The sequence below is a fragment of the Ascaphus truei genome, chromosome 10 (assembly GCF_040206685.1).
Source record: "Ascaphus truei isolate aAscTru1 chromosome 10, aAscTru1.hap1, whole genome shotgun sequence".
NCBI classification, from domain to species: domain Eukaryota; kingdom Metazoa; phylum Chordata; class Amphibia; order Anura; family Ascaphidae; genus Ascaphus; species Ascaphus truei.
The window spans coordinates 11,305,902-11,328,366 of record NC_134492.1 but is presented as its reverse complement, the minus strand read 5'-3'; the positions used below and the strand labels follow the sequence as shown (position 1 = coordinate 11,328,366).

Below are 22,465 nucleotides of genomic sequence, written 5' to 3'. Positions count from 1 at the left end.
GTCAAGTGACATCATAACATAGGTATTTAAAGGAGGGCAATTACCTGCGCCTTGACAGCTACAGACCAGAAGATGCTACGATTGTTCATGAGAAGGTGGAGAATTCTATTGGATGAGAGGATAGCAGAGGGGCAGGATGTCCGAGGGCCAGGAGAGGACAGGGACAGGGACAGGGGAGCGAAGTGGAGAGGGAGAGGACAAGGAGACGAGAGGAGAAGAGAGAGGAGAGAAGTGGTGCCTCATCCACGTGTGTACAGGGAGCGTACGATTTTAGATGGGATGAGTGAGGAGGAGATCATTAGTCGTTATCGTTTGAGTTCAGCAGCAATCTTATCTCTTTATGAAGAGATACGTGTAGATTTAGAGAGTGTAACAGCCAGAGGTCGTGCAGTCCCTGGGCTTGTTAAAATGCTGTGCTCATTACATTATCTTGCTTCCGCGTCATTCCAGACAACTGTGGGCATAGTGGGCGGGGTCTCGCAATTGTCATTCTTACGGGCCTTTACCCACTTTCTATGTGCACTGAATAGACGCACTAGGAATTATATTAATTTTCCTACAGATCAGACAGAGTGGCTGGAAGTGAGAAATGGCTTTTATACCATAGCCGGGATACCATGTGTGATGGGTGCAATCGATTGCACCCATGTTGCGTTGATCCAGCCTAGTCAGAGTGAGCATGCTTACCGCAATCGTAAGCACTACCATTCCCTGAATGTACAGGTGGTACGCGATGCCACGATGAAGATTATGCATGTGGTTGCCAGATTCCCTGGTTCCAGCCACGATTCCTCTATCTTGAGAAACTCATCCATTTTCCATGCTTTTGAACAAGGCTATTTTGGAGCTGGTTGGCTGGTGGGTGAGTACATATTATGAAGTGTTAACAAACCACAATTGTGTATTTGTTAAATGTTGCATGAAATAATGTTTACACATTGTGTAATGTTTCTGCACGATGGATTATAGGTGACTCAGGATACGGAATTAGGCCCTGGCTTTTGACACCGGTGCCTAACCCACAATCTGAAGCAGAGGACCGGTATATTGTAGCCCACATATCTACACGATCAGTCATTGAGCGGACATTTGGGCTGCTCAAAACAAGATTCAGGTGCTTAGATCGAACTGGTGGGGCACTCCAATATAAGCCTGAGAAAGTGTCTGATATAGTTATTGCTTGCTGCATTTTGCACAATCTGGCACTCCGCCATAATATGGCAAGCGATATACGTCAGGGCTTGGAGGAGGAGCATCCCGTCAATGTAGCAGCTGACAGTGAGCAAACTGCCTGTGGTGTGGAGACCCGTCGTAATGTGATCAACACATATTTTACTTGTAAGCAACTACCTAAATGTTCCTAGTACTATATATATGTATCCATTCATGTTTCTGACAAATACATGTGTCCAAATATCATTCACATAGGAAACGGATGCATCTCGTACTCCCACTTTTCTCTTCTCTGCTGTGTGGACAATTACATGTGGCACCGGTATGTCATTCATCAACAGGTTGGATAAAAATTGTTACCACTAAACAGTTGTGTGTTTACCTGAGGGAATAATGTCTAGCAAATCTATATTGTCTGTCACATGTTTTGTGGTTTATGCATTAAATACCTTTAAAATATGTTGGTAGACAATAGTTACTGCTATCTTTTTATATACAAATGTTCACTTGGAGTGTCACATGTGTGTGACAATGATGTGTAGCTTATTGTGTATTTGAGATCACATTGTTCAGATATCTTGTCGTTTTTTATATCACATTGTAAAGTATCACATATGTTTTTGAATCAGCTGAATTACATGTGATTAAAATAATTTCTTTTTTTATTCTCAATTTTATTTCTCAGTCATATTACTCCAATGACTGCTCATGTAATTTATGACACTTAACATGTGTGGATAACATATGTAATATGATGTTTTTGTATGGATATGATAACATATGTAATAAAAGGGACAAACATTGCGACAGGTATTGTGATAGGATGTTTTAAGCATTACTTGATGAAGAAGTTGTGAGCTTGGCAATATGTCCTTCGTGTATTGTGTCCGTGGGGTTGTTTTGAAGTTTGTGTTATTGGATAGTGTGTTCAAATGTTATTAACTACATTACAGAACCTGTCATGATTATGAGTTTACTACATCAATTCATGCACATGAGCGATGGTAACACTCAAAGCATGTTTGTATCCAAGAACCAACGCGCAAAACATCATTACCATTGCAATGTATGTCATTAGTTCTTCTCTCTCTTCATCTTCATCTTCATGAAGACATTGTCACATGTATATTTAAAAATTAAAGATGTGTGTTGATTTGCCGTACATCTAAGTTTGTTAGAAATGATTCCACCATTCTAAAGTATTGTAGTCTCTATTCACATATTTTGATTGCTTCGTAAACACAATGATAATGTTATCCACAACATATTTATTTGATCAAATCTACTTATGAATAATGATCCTTTATAACAACTGTAAACATAGTAACATTAATGACGTTTAAATATTGCTACGCACACATTTCATCCAAATTGAATGTGTTTGTGTGTGTGTGTGTGTGTGTGTGTGTGTGTGTGTGTGTGTGTGTGTGTGTGTGTGTGTGTGTGTGTGTGTGTGTGTGTGTGTGTGTGTGTGTGTGTGTGTGTGTGTGTTTATGTGTTTCAGTGTTTATGTGTAATGCATGTATTTATAAAGCAATCAATATTTACATACATTATTGAGTCAAAACATCCTAGCCTTCACTTAGCTATGTATGTGTTTAACGTGTAATAATTACACTAAAGTATTGTTCATCGTTTCTTTTAAATGTAAACTCAAATGTTAATGTGTTAATCATGTATACATAACATTAATGACCTAATGCATGTTATGTTGGCACTAAAATGTAGGTCATAATATTATATTTCCACCACATGTTTTTCTAAATAAGGTCACTATTGTCATTGTGTACTTTGAAATATTTGATTGACAGTGTAAACTCAGAACTCCCCTGCACCTACCATTTTTAAACTAGGTCATTCAATTTCATAGGTGAGCAGTTTTTCCTATATACCCGTGTGGTACTTTGAAATATACAATGTTTCCGAGTTATAAAGTTACATTTAGATGATTTTACATTTAACATAACAGATTACAATATATAGTAGATAATTGTGTTATAATAGTGATAATGTTGCTTGAACATATCACATGACATTACAATACTTATTATGTTATCAAATATTTTTTATATGTAAATATAATTTTATTGTTTATTGGTTATCAACATAATCATGAAAATTAAGTGTTTAGTTAAAAATTCCACACAAGGCTACTTAAATTGTATATTCGTAATCAGTGCAAAACTGTTTTCAAGCATTGTTACATATTGATTATAATTGATTGTCTAGACGCGTCACACTCAGGTAATATTATGATTTGTCCATCTCAAATCATACATTGGTCCCATGTATTCATAACCGACATCTGTGAAATAAAGCAAACACATTTTGTTGAAACATTGCACATGTATCTATCTTTCATCATCATAACGCTTAACACATCTAAATATGATTGGCGATATTCACGCAGAAGTTACATATATGTTTCAACAGCAAGGATAAAAAATCAGCCAGAAGAATTGTATGTTTAAAATGCCGGTGTTCGCATTACTACTGATATGTGACTTCCAGGTCCTAAATACATAATAATGTGCGCGCACAACGTGTGTTGCGCGCACGTCACTAATCTGTGGACTAAGTATTAGCGCATGCGCAAGACAATGTGTACGCTGTGCGTACAAGACATGTCCCTCCATGCTGCTGCTGCTGCTGCTGCTGCTAGCACTACGCATATGATCGCGTAAGCTACATATATGGAAGATAAGCAAATGCACTTATACAGACGTACATATATTAACATTGACAACTGACGTGTGTCCACGCCCAACCCGGACGCTCAACCAATGAGCGTAAACAAGACGCGTGAGGTCATGTTCACGCACCATGAAATTCACGCAAACACCCCTCCCACTGAATGAACATTGGCCTACAGCGCTGTGCACGCACCGCCCAACCAGCGTGCGCGCATGACAGACTGCACTGACCGTAACAATAAGCTACTGTCACAGCCAATACTGTGACACGTGCACACGTCAGGTGGGGGGGGGCGGCGCATCGGTAAACGTTGTTAGGACGCATTGGGACATGAGCACATACCTACGTCACATGTCGGCGACACGTACATTGTTTTCATATGTTGAATGTTAAACAATGAAGTGTGTGTGTGTGTTACAGTTACTGTAACAGTTCTAACATTAGATTTTAACACAATTATAATGAGTTCATAATGACTCCGGCACCAATGTTTACTCATGGATGTTAATGTAGTCATTTGTTATAAGACTTATTATATTTAGCTACTGTATATATGTAAGCATGTCTGCAATTTAACGCTTTATCCAGTCATTTGGCTACAACATTGTGTATATTATGCAGATGATGCTGTCATATTTTTAACATATATTATTAATCTAAAAGCATAATTACATTTTTATTTACCATTATTGTAGAAATCAGAACTCAATTTGCTCGCACACATCGCTCCAGTGTTGCACAGCCGCATCAGCCATGGTTGAGTCAATCGTTGCATCTTGATTCATACACATCTCCGTGACCCCGTCATATGGATCCGCAGTGGGTTGTTGAAACAAGACGGCCGGAGGTAGGTACAAATCTTCGTTGTTTTCATCCAAACACTCGTATTGTGCATGTAAGTTTGGACAAATATCGTAGAAGTTATGTCCATCTTGCATCTCGTCTTGTTGAAGGGACGGTGCAGGTATGACAGCAGACGTCACAGTCTGTGAGCGTTCAATGTTACTGCTAGTAGGCAAGAATAGGCTATTTAGCAGAAGATATGTTCCATGTTCCATGGTAATTTTAAATGAGGGAGCAACATGCCAGCAGCTGTATTGTTCACCTTGTTGATGAGGTACACACTCAAAACATTCATTTGCGGATAAAGTGAAAAGTACAGAAGTTTTCCAATTTCTTTGATTGGCTGCTTCTTTGAAGTCTGGATATGTTTCCCTGATAAAGGCATAGATTTCACTGACTGTAGCCTTTTTATCTATCTTTGACTCGATGGCTTCATAAATCATAAACTTGTATGATTTTCGTGGCAATGTAGATGCAAGTGCCATGTCTTCTTCTCCGTTCGAGTGAACAGTGTGGAAGTGTAACGCATAAGCATGTTAGATGAATGTGAGAATCGTTACATTTTATCTTTGCGGTATTTTTCAAGGTTACAATACAAGCGAGCATTTATATGGCTGGTTCTTCTCCCACAAGAAAATAGTTGCAATAATTGGCTGAGATAATTCTTTAAAGATACCGTATTTTCACATGAAACGAAACTGTAGTTTATGCTTATTCAATGATAATGGCAAAAACAAGTTGCTTAATTTAATTACAATAACAATGTGTTTTAACTCATCAACATTGATAAGATCTACATATTTCTACATAGACCTCAAAACATTTAGATATACACACATTATATCTCTATATATACACATATATATATATACACACACACACACACATATATATATATATATATATATATATATATATATATATATATATATATATATATAGATAGATACACACATGGCTGCAAACACACATGGCTGCAAACAGGCCATGTTTTCATGATGTTCCAACTACAACACAGCTGGAACATTTAGTGGATAAATCATACTGAGCAAATAATTGAGCCAGCTGTGCTGAAGTGGGGATATCTTGAAAACAAGGCCTGTTTGCAGCCATCAAGGTCTGGAGTTCTGCAGGCCTGATAGATCCAAACGAAGGAGAGATGGAGCACAGCTAAAAACAAAATGAACTACTAGGAGAGTGGGACCCAGATAAAAAAAGTTAGTTTATTGGATCAGTGCAAAAATACAAAAAACGGAGCCCTCAGGCCCCCACCAACACGTTTCGAGCCGGTGGCTCTTTCTCAATGTGCTCCATCTCTCCTTCGTTTGGATGTCCGGTCTTGTGGAGTAACGGCAGCACGCACCCATGGAGGAATTCCCACAAAAGACCCTACAAATGTGAGTCACTCCAACCTGTTTATTAGTATACACCTATACTTACCCAACCGATATTTATGTCTGGTCACTAGCCAGTGAAGGTCCCACATCATTGCAGTGGGATCTTTTCCAGCTAATCGGTATCTAGTGGAAGTGGTTTATTGCAAGGGTTGGAGTATTTTGGTCTGGACTGTCTGGGACCTCCAGGGACACAATTTATATGCGTATAGTCTTGGGCTATTTAGCCAGTGGTTCATGTTGGAGCACCATACAGTTTCTTGTGACTGTTTGCAGGCCTGATAGATACATACACTGTCTCTCAATGTATCTATATATCTATATATATATATATATATATATCTGTATATCTATCTATATGTCTATATCTCTATAGAGAGAGAGAGAGAGAGAGAGATATCTCAGTATTTACACACACACAGAGAGAGAGACTGTGTGTGTGTGTGTGTGTGTGTGTGTGTGTGTGTGTGTATGTGTGTATATATAGATATAGAGATACAGAGAGAGTATATGTGTGTACCTATATATATATATATATATATATATATATCTATATATATATATATATATAGATATATATATATATATATATATATATATACATACATACATACATACATACATACATACATACATACATACATACATACACACACACACACACACACAGACAAAATATATATTCATACACACTTACATATTAATTGCTCTTCAATTATTTCATACATGATAACATGTAAACATGATGAAGTATGAATGAAGATCATGGTAAGTACATTTCTTAAGAGGCTCAATACACAATAACACATTACATGAAACAGTAGGTAATGTGATATGGTTAATGTAATTATGTTGTATATAAAACAAACTGTCATAACATGACACTAAACATTGCAATACTCAAGGTGTAAAATCTTACACTTAACTTGACCTAAGTGAATGTCATATTACATTTAAATGCAAGTTTTGGCCTAATGTCTTTTCACTAACCAACTGATTAATAATTGTTTATAATATGTTCTCAAACATGCCTTAAATAATTCAGTGAATGAGCATTTGTAAACATTCATATGTGTACAAGGACATACTTGAATGTTTGCAACCATCTCTACATGATCATACATACACTATGCATGAAAGAGTATGCACTAAAAACCACAACATCACAAAATAGTTTAGTGAAGGTTGTTATTTATTTAGGTTTTGACTTTTGAGAGCGAGTCACAGGCCTGCTTGTTGGCTGTTGTGATTGCCTTCTCTCTGTGCCAAGTACTCTCGGCTTCACTGTAGCACTTGTTGTGGGCTGTGTCACTGGTTCAGGTGCACTTATTGTGGGCTGTTGCACTGGTTGAGGGGCACTTGGTGTGGGCTGTGGCACTGGTTGAGGGGCACTTGGTGTGGGCTGTGGCACTGGTTCAGGTGCACTTGTTGTGGGCTGTGGCACTGGTTGCGGGGCACTTGGTGTGGGCTGTGGTACTGGTTGAGGTGCACTTGTTGTGGGCTGTGGCACTGATTCAGGTGCACTTGGTGTGGGCTGTGGCACTGGTGGAGGGGCACTTGGTGTGGGCTGTGGCACTGGTTCAGGTGCACTTGGTGTGGGCTGTGGCACTGGTTCAGCACTTAAAATACATTGCAACACTGGTGGAGCAGTTTCTTGTGTGTGTGTTTTTGTCTTCTTCCAAAAGCTGGTGATTTGTAGGTGTCGGTTCAATATTTGGAACAGATGATGTAAACGGTTGGATGTTGACAGGGACCTGCACAGAAGTGACATCAAGTGTACCAGAACCATCCTGAAGTGGGGAATGAAGAACTGATGGGTCTGGAGAAAAAATACCACCACGTAAAGATCCATCCCCTGAGGGGTTATACTGAAATTCGTGCTCTCTTGCTGTACTCCTAAACTGATTGGCTTGGCTTACATTCAGAACTAGTGCTTGTAATGTGTGGTTCAGATTTTGGAGTTCTTTAGGAACTTGTATGATGACATTTTTTATTTGTGTCATTTCTGATATCATCCTTTCATGCATCCTTTCATGCAGTGACATCATCCTTTCATGCAGTGAGATCATTTCTGAATGGCGACGATTTTCTTCACCCAAGATTCATTCTTCCGAAGCTGAGAAAGTGTCACGAGCAGGAGGACTTGAATGCTGTGTTAATCCAGGAGTGTCAATAACTTCAATAACTTCATGGTCACTTGAGTCAATTTGTCCGTGATCGTAAACATCTGGTTCTAAAAATAAAAACATAAATGATCAACTCACATGGAACATTAACATTGTTTTATGCAATAATGATAGTTGTTCTGATAGTGGAACACATTAAATGTTGACATATTATGTTAAATTTATGTACAATATAAATTGTAATATTTTGCCCACAATTACGTGTGAATGATGAATGAATGAAAGATTGTTGTTACATCACAACTCCGAGTTGCTACTTGAAAACGCACACAATACATGTTGTGTAATGAAACCGTACATCTCCTCTGTGTCATTAACTATTCATAAGTTCATCACATGTGAAACTCACATCTTTGAAACAATGTAATTAGCCATGGCAATGTACACATTATATGGTGTGTACGTCAAACACTCACCTTCCATTCTTGCTGATGACATTGATGAGGCAGGTGAGGACACATGTTCTGTCTGAGCTGGCACAGGTGACACAGGAGCTGGCACAGGGGACCGAGGAGCTGGCACAGGTGACACAGGAGCTGGCAGAGCAACTATATAGAAGAAAAACATCAGAAAGTTACTTTATGTGAATTATGTACACATGACAGTATCTGTAGTGGGAGTACTGATGTAAAAATATCATCATTAATTAACGATACAAAAATCAAATGCTTAGGTGGATCTGTACATTATCCATCTTAACCCAAATGTACATGTTAACATGATGAAGATACATATTTTGAACAGCATACAACTTACATAGAATGTTAATGCAGATATGTATGAAGGTATGTGTACTACTATTCACAGGTGTGTTCTACATACACTGCATATGTGAGCCATTATTAGAGCTACAATAAGTGACATCACTGACATGAATGAAAACAATACCCTATGCTTACAATTCTGCACATAATTGTTTAACATTGTACGATATTTATTAAAAATGAGTATCAAAATGTAGGAGAAGCAGGGTTGGCGCGGAATGTGGGTGAAACTCAGCACCACATGCAGTGTGTCGCTCACAGATGCTACTGGTGTGAGAAGGTGGCGTATCAGTAACGTTACAATAGTTATTTCAAACACTAATGACTAAGCTACGTTGTAATATATAGTGTAATGGTTGGTTAAAGGAGTGATATAATTAGCATTTCAAATTACTGTCATGAACTTAGCTTCACATTGTCAGCTTCTACCAGCTCTACCCTCTCCTCCAACACTTCACCCCACCATGACCCCACGAGCTGCCTCTTTTCCCCCCACAACCCCCTCTGTTCACCTCTATGCTATGATTACATATTAGTTGAAGTTTTTTTTAACACACAGCTACATGAGCATAATTACAATATAAAGTGATCTATATATGAACACAATTTCATTCTATATGATACATGTTGGTATTTATGCTCACATGAGGCAACATGAACCACAAACAGAGCATTAATAACCAATTAGGGAATCTGTGTGTGAAATTTCATAATGTCGCCTTTCACTTGAGAATATTCCAGCCAGGACTTTAATATGCAGTAAGGGCCTGTTTAGAGGTATTACATAGATACACAAATATATACATATATTATATAAATATATAGATCGACAGATACATCAAATAGTGAATTATGTTTTTTGGATAACATACACACTATTATCAAGAACACAGTGATGACACAAATTAATGTCATAAACGATAACTTCTCGTGTGTTTAGTGGGTATGCATGTTAACCCTGTGTGTGATCGAAGCTGTGACCATACTTGAAGTTTAAACCTATAGGTGAAAGATGTGGAATGGTTTGTAAAATAATAGATGCAGTGTGTGCTATTTTGAATATCATTACACATAATCCCTTCCTGCTGTTCAAGTAGTGTGTGCGTGCTCAAAATGGTGTAAGGCAGGATTGCAGAGCCAATACATGCAAATGAGCATACACATATAATATCTATCTATATAATATCAAGCTATATCTATCTATCTATCTATCTATCTATCTATCTATCTATCTATCTATCTATCTATCTATCTATCTATCTATCTATCTATCTATATATGTATATATATATGTATATATATGTATGTATGTATATATATATATATATATATATATATATATATATATATATATATATATATATATATATAAATATATATGAAGTGTCATCACCAAGCTGATATATATATATATTTATATTTACAGAGAGAGAGGTTTTGTATTAATAAAGGTACAAAAGAAAAAAGTACACCTTGAGAAAGAGCGGAAGCTCGAAACATGTCGGTGGGGGCCTGAGGGCTCATTTTTTTCTTTGTTGCCATGCTCTGACCCAATAAACCTTTATTTTTGGGACACACTCTCTAGCAGTTTATTTTTGTGTAGTAGTGCTCCAACTCTCCTTCGTGGAAATCTATTAATAAAGGTATAAAATTTTGGTGGGAAATTTGATGTTAACATTTTGATACGACACGTTTAGTACAGTAAGATTTGTCACCTGGTGGGAATTGATGTTGATAGATTCCGATATCTCGGTCCCCTGGCAAACCCTCCACGACGACCGGAAGAAATTTTTCACGCATCTGCTCCTTCAATGGAGTTAATGTTAGAGCTGGTGCTAGCGGGCCGCCTCCAGAGCCAGAAGCATGCATCTGTTGTGCTTTGATTTTTTTTTTTAGATTCGCCTTGATATCATCAAATCTCTTCCTACAGTTCGTCTGGCTCCTGACACGATTCCCACACGCAGACACAGCCACTGTAATTTGGTCCCACATTTCTTTCTTCACGGCTGAACTTGTCCGTCCTTGAAATACATAACAATTATATTAAGTTAATATTTAATTTAATGACGAATACATAAAAAATGTGCTAATTGTTGAAAGAGATAGATAACATGCTGGTTTATGTGAATATGTGTAGCAGATGAGTATTACATTTATGTGGAGACATACAAAGCTAAGGAATCTTGCGTGAATGTTCAATGAACCTATAAAATCACATTTTAAGGATTATTAGGTTCGGTGTAAACTATGAAGGATTATGTGTGTAACAATCTACTATAATTGATGATATTACATATTATTAGTTGTCTATTAACACACGTGACATCAGATACGAGAAAAAGTTTGGGAACAATCAATGCAAAGATTGACTTACCTAATAAATGGCCATACAGATGGTCATAGCGCTCCAAAATCCCTGTCATAAGAACTGTGTTTTCCTCTTCATTGAAACGAGGATTACGTGGCCGCTCCACACATTTCTTCTGACCACGTTCAGCCACAGAGCTTGGCTGCTGCTGACTGGACTCTCCTTCTTCCAAAGGAAGAGACTCCAAAAGCGCTACACCACCAGGCACCCCCCCACCACCACCACCAGACACCACACCACCACCAACAGACACCCCACCACCAGACACCACACCACCACCAACAGACACCCCACCACCAGACACCCCACCACCACCAACACTCGCACTCACAGCAACACCACTAGCACTCACAGCAACACCACTCCCCTGACTCCCACGTTCACTCAGACGCGTACTCACATGACTACCAGTACCACTCACACCAGCATCACTCCTCCCACGCTTCTCGGCCATACCTATAGCACTCACAAAAAACAGGAAAGAAATGTAAACACAATCGCACTCAACACTTACAAACTGACAACAACAAAAAGATGTTAACAAAACAACACAGGACAAACCAATCACAATACACCGCAACTCTCTCTCTCTCAATATCAAATATGCAAATCACCCAGCTCTGTGTGTGTCTCTCTCCCAACAACACAGAGAATGAATAGAAATACACGCTACCTTTAAATGGACCGCTCAATCAAGAACATGCTTGCATCGCCAGATTCACAAAGAAGTTCAATTGGCGAACATAACACGCCCTCGCCATGCTCGCCGATACACCTGTGTGTGATCGGCAAATCATCGCCATAGTGGGACCAAATGTTTTCGGCTTGATTCACCAGGGATTCGGCCCTTATTGCATACGGCGAGGGAAAATCGGCAAAATCATGCCGATCGGGAACAGTTGGCGAATGCATTTTTTCGGCGTTTAGTGCATGAGGCCCTATGTTCCTTCAAAAAAATTACTGGAAGATTAGAAAATCAGTCAAACATTGAGTTGCCAGGTGTCCAGTATTGAACCGGACTGTCCTGTATTTGGACACACAATTAAGTAAAAAATTAAAGGTAATACTGTACATGTTTGTGTTCAGTATTTCCTCTCATGACATAGTGACCTGACCGGCTTGGGGGGCCGCGGGATAACCCTGAGCAGGGAGAGAGCAGGGCTGTTACTAGGGGACTGAACAGCGTCTCCCATCCCGATTGGCTGCTGCTGGGTAATGCAGTCAAAAAGGAGGAGGTGTCAGGAGCCTGGCAGTGGGGCTAAGGAGAGGAGGAAACAGCATGGAGCGGTGAGGTGTGTGTGTGGGGGGGTGTATTGTGTGCATTGCATCCTTTACCATTGTGTGCAGTATTTTTGGAGAAGCCACCTGGCACCCTCGTCACCGATGCTGAGGGATAGAAAAGCGAGAAAAGTGGTAGTGAGTTGTATAAAAAAAGCATTTGTATCACAAACGACACCAATGTTGCAGAAACAGTCAAGTGATAAAAACTCCATTTTCACAGCATTATCACTAAGGGAAAACCAGTGGTTATCAATGAAACTACTTATCAGAGTTTATTGAATACTGCCCATATTTGGCTGCAAGACGAATGGCCATTTGCATGACATTAAAAGATAGTTTTCTTTTAATCTCAAATGTATTCTATGAAGAGATGGGGGTATCGGGTACAATGGCACAGTAAGTGAGGGGGAATGGGGAGGAGTGGAACAATATTAGAATTCAATTACAATAATTTCTGTGCAGCCCAGGTCTCTTATTCATGCATTCCTATTCAACTATTTAAAGTAACATTTTGCAGAATACCATTCTAATTTGCTGATCACTTCCAGATACCGCAGCCTTGGAAAGTGTATGCTTCAGACATTTGGCACTGGTTGATGGATTCCTAGTTTTCAGGCACAGGGGACTTAATTATGTTTGTGTTTGAAGAAAGACTTGGGGCACAACAACAAAATGTGTTGGAAAAAGCTATCTAATGACAAACAAATGACTTTAATATGTCACTGTTTCAACTGAAACAGGGAACCTGTGCAACGTTTACCACAAAGGTGATTCCAAGAGACCAAGAGTTGTACTTTGCTTCCTCAGCACAATCAATGTCCACTCCAGAGTCCAGTGGGAAAAGACCACATTCTGGTGTTATATTAAGAATTGATAGATTGGATGGCTCAGTTCAGATGAGGAAACAGAATTACTAAAATAAACATCTCATTATTTATTTTCCTCAAATAAATAATGTTTACCAATGGCCTCCCCTCAGATTATCATGATATAAATTGGGGGTCTCCAAACTACGGCCCGGGGGCCACATCAGGCCCCCCACAAGATTTAATCCGGCCTGCAGCAACATGAAATATGTATATTTTTGCCCATTATATATAATTTCCCAGTGTAAGCACGGCATCCTTTCTTTGTAATAGTACCATTTCTCTTTTGTTCTGAATCATATCATGCTGACTACCCCAAAAATATCCAAATAAAACTTATTCATTTATAAAATATATAAATATATAAAAATTATAAAAAATATTTTTTTTCTTTGGCCCGCGAAAATGTGTAGAATTTACGATGTGTCCCCCGTACTGAAAAGTTTGGAGACCACTGGTATAAATAAATAATGGCTGCCATTATAGTACTTCTTAGGAAGGAAGAAGTTATACTGTATAGGCAATAGGTGGGGTTTCATTTTGTACGTTCCACTTCTGTTTTCTTCTTTGGTATATTTTCTGTTAAAAAAAATATATATATACAGTATTTCCTCGATTGTAAGACGCCATCAATTGTAAGACGCACCATCGATTTGACCCATACAATCGAACAAAATTTACTTTTTCACTTACCATGTTGCAGGAGAGGTCCCATGTCAGCGGAGGATGAAGCGGGCGGCGGCGGCAGGAGAGGTCCCACGTCTGCAGATGGTTGAAGATGGACAGCGGGCTGGAGTGCGGCGGCAGGACAGGTCATAATAGCAGGAGAGCTGAGCAGGAGCAGAGCGGAATGGGGGAATGGCTTTGGAGGTTCACACCGTAACATCGGAAGTTGACCGATGTCTGACTTCCGGTTACAGTGTGCATCTCCCAAGCCGTTCCCCTATGCCGCTCTGCTCCTGCTCAGCTCTCCTGCTATTATGATCTCCTGCCGCTACCGCACGCCCACTGTCTTCTTATCTTCATTCCCCTGCAGACTTGTGACCTGTCCTGCCGTAGCCGCCGCACTCCCGCCGCCTTTCCATATTCAATCATCTGCAGACGTGGGACCTCTCCTGCCGCCACCACCCGCTGCGTCCTCTGCTGATATGGGACCTCTCCTGAAACATGGTAAGTGAAAAGAGGGAGCAAGTACTGTAGACACTATTTGTTTTTTTTATTTTTTTAATACATCGTTTCTAAGACGCGCCCCGATTTCAGACATGTGAAAATCGGAAAAAAGGTGCGTCTTAGAATCGAGGAAATAGGGTATATATAATTTTTTTTTTGGTTGCAACAGTCATGGGACTTGGCCGAATTTGTGATGTTTACATACAGTATTGTGAATAAAAACAGTGCGTACGCCTAACCTGTGACTTGCTATAAACTACAAACATGTCAGTCACACTGCATTGGCAAAAGATACATTTTCATAGTTCAGTTAGTTATGTAAAACACAACTAAAAAAGAAAATTAAGTATGCCAATGAAAACTATTGTTCATTAAATCTAAAAATACATCTTTACAATTATAGTCAAAGTTAGTCAAAGTCTGTAAAGTGGAATCATGCCAGGGCACCGTGCCCATACCCAAGGCCGCTGAGAGAATACCCATGGCTACAGTTTGGACCGCCCCCTCCCCCCGTGTCAGCAGCCTTGCAAGCCCCTTTCCTCTATTCCCCCCCCCCCCCATTTGCAGGTATTTCTCTACCCATGAGATGGGGCCCGGCGCATGGGAGAGCCAGGGGCGGCAGCAACCAAAGACCCGGCAGCCAGCCGCACCTCTAGCTGGGCCCAACTTCCAACACCGACCAGGCCCCCTGCAGCCACCGGGCCCAGGACACTTGTCCCGGTTCCCCCCCCCCCCACCTGCCGGCGGCCCTGCTCATACCTTCTGACGTAGCTATTATCTGAAGTTTGCACTCCAAAATGTCACAATAACATTGCCACAGCACAAAATCCTATTGGGGACAAGTAGTGAGCCCATTGCAATAAATGGTATAAAATGGTATTTTAGCGCAATAAAATAATACTTACAATATATGCCACGAGAAAATTTTCCAAACCAGTTTGTCTAAGGCAGCGATTATACTCTGTACGATGGCGCGCACACAACAGGTACACATTGCAGGATCCGTTAGAGGACGCCCCGAGTGCGCGCGCATGCATGACCGGGTTTTGAAAAGACACACAGAATTTGTCTTTTTAAGCGACGGCCACGTCACGTGAGCGATTCAGCCAATCATGGCGAACCAGCTTTGTGATGTCACAGCCACACCTCCGCCGCGCCTGTCCACCGCCGGAAATAGTATGTGCAGAAAACGCTTGAGCGACGGGCGCGCGCCACGCCATGCGCGCACGTGCTGAAGCACGCACTATAATCTCAGCCTTTAGTGTTACATTGTCAACTAAAGTTACTGTACACAGGGTGGCTACACATGACAGCTGTCATCTGATTGTTTTCCTTTAGGAATCATGTAGCAAAAGAAAACCCTTTTATGCTGAACTGGCAAATGTGCAAAACGTTTGTGTACATTCACAAAAGTGAAATATACGTCATGAAGAATTTGTCAAAAAAATTGTCAATACTCATTATCCTATTTATTGATTAAGTGTTTAAGTCCATTGCTTAAAATGTATTTGAACACTTATACCATTCATTTGAAAGACTATTAATAGGGCTCAGTGTCACACTGAGATTTAAGCAACCTCAAACTTTGTTAAATCTTTATCGACTTCCAAGAAAGTTGGGGAATTACCCGATATGCAGCTTTCTAAATAGAGTTCACAAGGCACACCAGGCACACCAGGCACACCAGGCACACCAGGCACACCAGGCACACCAGGCACATGCACACATCTTTAGTGTGAAAAAAACATCTACCTGAAAAGCCTCAGGGGCTTATTCTGTCGCAGCCAAAGTAGCCGGTTAGACTGTTTATCAGAAATTCCTCATTGAAGTCTATGGGGAATTTGGGCCAAAAATAACCAAATTAGTTGCATCCGCTGCTATTAAATAAGCCCCTTAAACTATTTTAAAGAATGACATTATTAAAAACAATTTACGTCGCCTACATCAGGAGTGGCCATCTCCAGTCCTCAAGGGCTACTAGCAGGTCAGGTTTTAAGGCTATCCCTGCTTCAGCACAGGTGGCTCAATCAGTGGCTGTCAATGACAGAGCCACCTGTGCTGAAGCACGAATATCCTTAAAATCTGCCCTATTGGTGGCTCTTGAGGACTGGAGATGGCCACTCCTGCTCTATGTGAATGAAAGCATCTATATGGACCGATCATCGGAAGGCATTGAATCATTGTCCGTGCCTCACTGCGTAAGGAGTCTAAGGTTCTGAGAGTTGGAGATGGAGAAATGTAATGTGTGCAACACAGGTGCATGTTACATGAAAGGCAGAACAAATTATTAGAACATTTAATACGTCAAATGATAGAAGGGAGAAATGAAGATTTAGCACAGAACTAATTCATGCACATTCGGTTCTGGGTTTGAAATCGGTGAACAAAAGAGCAAACATAAAATGTCATTATTTTAAATGGAGATCGTTTAAAAATACATTTTCCATTGCGCAATAATTAACTATAATTTAGGTCCAGTTATTTGGTGTTACAATTAAATAGTAGATGAGGTTGAAAATGGATATATATTCATTGAGTTCAACACACTGTTCAGTATGTTACATTGAATCGGCTGAGATACTCATCCTATATTTATACTTATATCTTTATTTTCCCAGAGGACTCGCTTTGGTTTACAGTGTTAATAGGTTGGACAGAGAACAGACTCCGGTCTCTGTGCAGGATCTCTAGAAAATGAGCTGCTCAGTGACACACGGCAGTATTGACAGGTGCAGAATGTGGTCTAATGTCGTACAGGTAACAGTGATATCCGTCAGCTGCTCGACAACTATTGTCTATTTTTTTATGTTGTCATTGAATCTGTCCAAGGAATACACTATGGGTGTTTTTCAAAGGGATGCTTTAGCTTTGTTACTTTGTGAAAATAATTGCAGCTTTAAATCTATATGTCTCCCACTGAATGCAATAGGAATGTTCAGAAATACATTTGGCTGTTTCTTTCCTAGATATATATAAAAAAATATGTTTGGATCCAAAATGTAAGTGGAGCCATACAAAGGCATTATTAAAACAATGTGTTATGCTTTTCACTACAGCAGGTTATTTGTGCTCTGGAACTGCAGAACTACCCAATCCAAGAAAATACATCACGGTAAATATCAAAGCACTATTTGTTTTCTGTTATGTGCCCAAACCGTTCCTTTGTGCTACTCTGACTTGAATGTTTGTTCTCTTTGCATCACACCACACCACATGCTACACTAATTTTCTACACAATTGATACAAAGCTATTTTTTCCGGGTAATAGTTTTAAGACACATCCTCACCTACTGTACTAATTAATGGTATAGTATCTGTGTGCAGAAGCCAGTGAATTTGAGTAGAATTGCGGCAGAATCTAAGCATACTGCTATTTAGAAAGATGGTTTAAAGCAATCTATTTTGTACTTTATTTTATTCGCTGTCACTCTTAGGGGCCAATTCTATAAGCCTCGATAACCCACTTATCGAGGCCTTTTCGGCCAAAATGCCTGCTACTATTCTGTAAGCCTCGATAAATGGGTGATAAAGGCATGAATCGCCAATTTTTTCTGATGTCCAAAACACATCGCCGTGTGAGCGGCGAGAAGCCACTTATCTGCAGGGTTTGAAACTCGTGCAATTCTAGCTAGCTTTGATTAGCTTATCGACGCTAATCGCGGCTCTAGAATGGTGAGTTTCTCCCAAAATCCTCACGCCAGGAAAAGTTGACGTGAAGCTGGGGAGAACCTACTGAGAAGGCGGTGAGAGAGGACTTAGAAAAATAAATGCTTTTTTCCTGCATCGGACTGATGCCGCCAGTCTCCGAAGCTGAAACACATTAATATCAGCACCGGAGACCCCCGGCATGAATCCCATGCAAAAAAAATGCATTTACAGGCAATTTCATTACCTTAGCCGCTGTCAGCTACCCGTGCCATGTATATTGTGGGTAGCGGGTGTGGGTGAAGGTGGTATTTAGCCCTTGGTGGGTGTTTAGGCCTTGCGTGGGGGGGGGGGGTTTGCGGGTGGAGTTATCCCCTTCATTACCTTTGCGGTTAATACCACTAAGGTAATAAAGGGGTTAACCCCTCACGATACCCTCCCGGTATGTATAAACACCCACCAAGGGCCAAGTAGCAACTTCACCTATCCTCGCTACCCACAATAAACATTCAAAAACACAACAACACTAATACCCACCTCCTCCTGGGGTAGAGGAATTGGGTAGCAGCGTTGTTGTTTTTATTTTTGTTTCTTGGGGGTAGAGGGATTGGGTGAAGGGGGTAATAGCCCCAAGGTGGGTTTTTAGGCCTGCCGGGGGAGGGGGGGGGGGGAAGGAGAGCGGGACTGGTTAACCTCTTCATTACCATCGCAGTTCCCACCGCTATTGTAGTGAAGGGGTTAACTCCTCCCGCAACCTTTCAGGCAGGCCTAACCACCCACCCTGGGACTTCTACCCCCTTCATCCACCCCTCTGCCCCAAGAAACAGGCTATTCAGGCTTAACCCCTTCATTGCCTTAGCGTCTATCCGGTAAGGCAATGAAGCTGTTTTAATTAAAATGTTAACACTAGTGTACATGAGCAGGGGGTCTCTGGAGCAGAACTGTGTTGATTTGAGGTCCGGGGACCCCTTGCTTACCGAGACACAGGCCCCGTTATGGGGTGCCGGTATCTCCTATGCATTTAAATGTCTTGCATCACGTGACTGTGGGAATCAACTGCATAGGAGATACCGGCACCCAATAACGGGGCCTGTATCGTGGTCAGCAGGGGGTCCCCGGACCTGAACTCAATGCAGTTCTGCTCCAGAGACCCCCTGCTCACTTACACTGCTATTAACATTTTTATTAAAATGTTGCGATCGCTGGCGAGATATGCGCCGGCCAGATCGCTTCAGGTCGCCGCGTGAGCCCTTTTGAGGGAGGCGAACATCCCATCGCCGGCTCCTCGCCAGTTTTGGGCATTTTGCTATCGCAGGTAATCGAGGCTTTCTGATACCGTTATAGCAACGCTCAGAAAAATGGCGGCGTAACCGTCCTAGCGATATTTTTTTATGAAGGCTTATAGAGTAGGCCCCTTAATGTTTGAAATAAGAATTCTGTAACCCAGGGGTGCTCAACTCCCGTCCTCAAGCCCCCCCAACAGGTCAGGTTTTTAGGATATCCCAGCTTCAGCACAGGTGGCTCAATCAAGTCCCTGCTTCAGCACAGGTGGCTCTAATTGAGCCACCTGTGCTGAAGCTGGGATATCCTGAAAACCTGACCTGTTGGGGGGACTTGAGGGCTGGAATTGAGCCCCCCTGCTGTAACTAAGAAACCCACAATTGTCTTTCAAACAACTACAAATCATAAAAATACTGATTATCTGTGAGGTCATTGTGTTCGGTGACTGCACAGTATGTTAGAATGTTGTTTCACTAATGGAAATATTTCACCACTTACAAAATGTATCTGTATTGAGAGCTGTCCATGTTACATACAGCTCAACCCCGTTATAAAGCGATCCGTTACAACGCGAATCCGCTTATAACGCGATGCAAGGGTGGCTCCCAATTTTTGTATTTATGAATACTTAACAACACGATTATTGGTGTCTTAAAGACTTTATTGCACAATGCATACAATTGTACATTATTTCTACCACGATCCGCTTATAGCGCGATGTGACTCTATGGACCCCAAGCACCGCGTTATAAGGGGGTTGAGCTGTAGTAGGTTTGGTCACCTATTGTGTGTAAACTACAGTAGGTAAAAGTACACTGCAATATCAAGTAAGGGCCAAGGAGCACTTTATTTCACTGATCTTTGGGCTCTGTAATTGAATTGAATCTTCTCCAGAACTTGTTCCTGTTCACTCGAGTTCTCTGAAGATGTATTACACTAATATATGGTCAGGATGACAGTGCTATGATGATGCATTAGCGCAATATATCTTTGGAGGTTTTGTGCTGTCTGACTACAATTGGGAATGCATAGACTGCAGTTGAATCAGGAAACAAAAAGTAATACTCTCGAGCTTTGATAAGTGGGAAAAGGTTATAGAAGGTTCACAGACTGAGCAGAGAACTGGAGCAGGGGCATTCCCAAATCATTTTAAGATAGTGTGTAAAATGTGCAATGTTAAGTAACCAGTGTAGGGAGCACTTTTTATTCTTCATTGGATACAGCACACTCAAAGTACAGAATATAGATAGCATAAACAGAAAGGTAAGATTAAAATGAAAGCCTACACTGAATGCAGAGCTATATAAACAAGTAATGCTAAACACTGCAGGTGTCCATTGCTACATAATAGTCTTGGCAAACTATATGTATAAAGGCTTCTGAAAACGGCATCAAGTAGCACACTTACTTCATAAAATAATGGAAACTGAATGACATTTAACATGACAGTTCTCAGAACAATCTTAAATCTTATTGTAATTTGCTGTCATTTGCTGAGCTAAATCTTTCCATAAAATGTTTTTTTTTTTTAGATGTTAGTTTAAAGCATACTTTTGGAATCTATAATGCAATCACGAAGGTTATTAAACTACTTGTAAAACTACATTCCCTACCTCTGGCAACATTATTGTCATTTTTTTTACTCAAAGAATAATATATCTAGAATGTAAAAATGATGTACATTGTATTGTGATAATAGTTAATGGATTTAACATTTACATTTTCAAAGTTCAGTTCTACAATGTAAATGGAGAAAGGGAGTAGTGTGCACGTCAAAAATATTTGGAAATATATATAAAAAACAGGGAAAATCTTGACTTAAACTTATTTATGACACTATGCAGTGAAACAACTAACATGCACCATATCAAACAAAGCTACACTACAGAACACACAAACTCATTTTAAATGTTTGTAGCGAGGTACCCCTCCCTTACCTCTGGTGAGGGGGAACTGCTCTGTTGCTCCGTGGGACCAGGGGAGAGTGTTGGTGGCCATTTTGGGAATTGTAGAACTAGAACTCCCAGAAGCCTCAGGAGAAAGTAGCGGTGGCCATCTTGGAATGGCTCTGCATGTAATGAAGTGGGACTATGAGTCCCAGAATCCTCAGGGGTGGGGATAGAGCACATGGGCTGTCACAGCCAATGGGATGATGCAGCCCTTTTGGAGCAGGATTTCCTCTGCAGACGGAGAGCCCGGGAACGAGTCGCGTGGGAGCCGAGGAAGAGGAAAGTAGTGTCCAGGGATCAGTTAGCTCCCTGGACTATGCCAGTACATTCCCGCTAGGCCCCAGATAGGCCCTGATCCTACCACAGAGCAGTATTATAGAGAAGGCCCTAGATAGGGACTCTCCCCATTAGAGATGCAGCATGCACTACTGCGCCAGCGGACAGGCCTGGGTAAGGTGTGAGGTGAGTTGTGTTGGAGGCCCCACTGCATTGGACCTGATCAAGCATCCTCCTCTCATTAATCCCTGGTCTGGCCTGTGACCAGGAAGATACCAACGTGCACCTACACATCACACTGGGGGTAGCGCTACCTCACACTTGGGTGGGATTACTTGTGTGGACACCGGGGTTAGAGCTTCTCCAGGTACCTTCAGTACTTTGGGGGAACCACTCTGAGTTTTGTATTATTGCATTATATTGTTGGTATATTGCATTGAGTGTGATATGTGGCTATATACTTTTACAGTAAAGACGAATTATATATATATATATATATATATATATATATATATATATATATATAAAAAAACAAAAAATTGTGGCGCCAAAATAATATTCTATTACTCTGTGTA

At 40.6% G+C, this 22,465-nt stretch overlaps 1 protein-coding gene across 9 annotated transcripts in view; it reads right to left on the bottom strand.

Moving 5' to 3' along the window:
• Positions 1-22,465, bottom strand: part of NEGR1 (neuronal growth regulator 1) — a 379,181-nt gene that overhangs the window by 163,086 nt on the left and 193,630 nt on the right. For 6 of the 9 annotated variants that reach the window (XM_075615814.1, XM_075615817.1, XM_075615818.1 and 3 more), the window contains exon 4: positions 12,758-12,808. The exons of the other annotated variants lie outside the window; for them this stretch is intronic. In XM_075615814.1, coding sequence (XP_075471929.1) covers positions 12,758-12,808 — 51 coding nt within the window. The remainder of the gene's footprint in view (positions 1-12,757; positions 12,809-22,465) is intronic. 9 annotated transcript variants of the gene reach the window in all.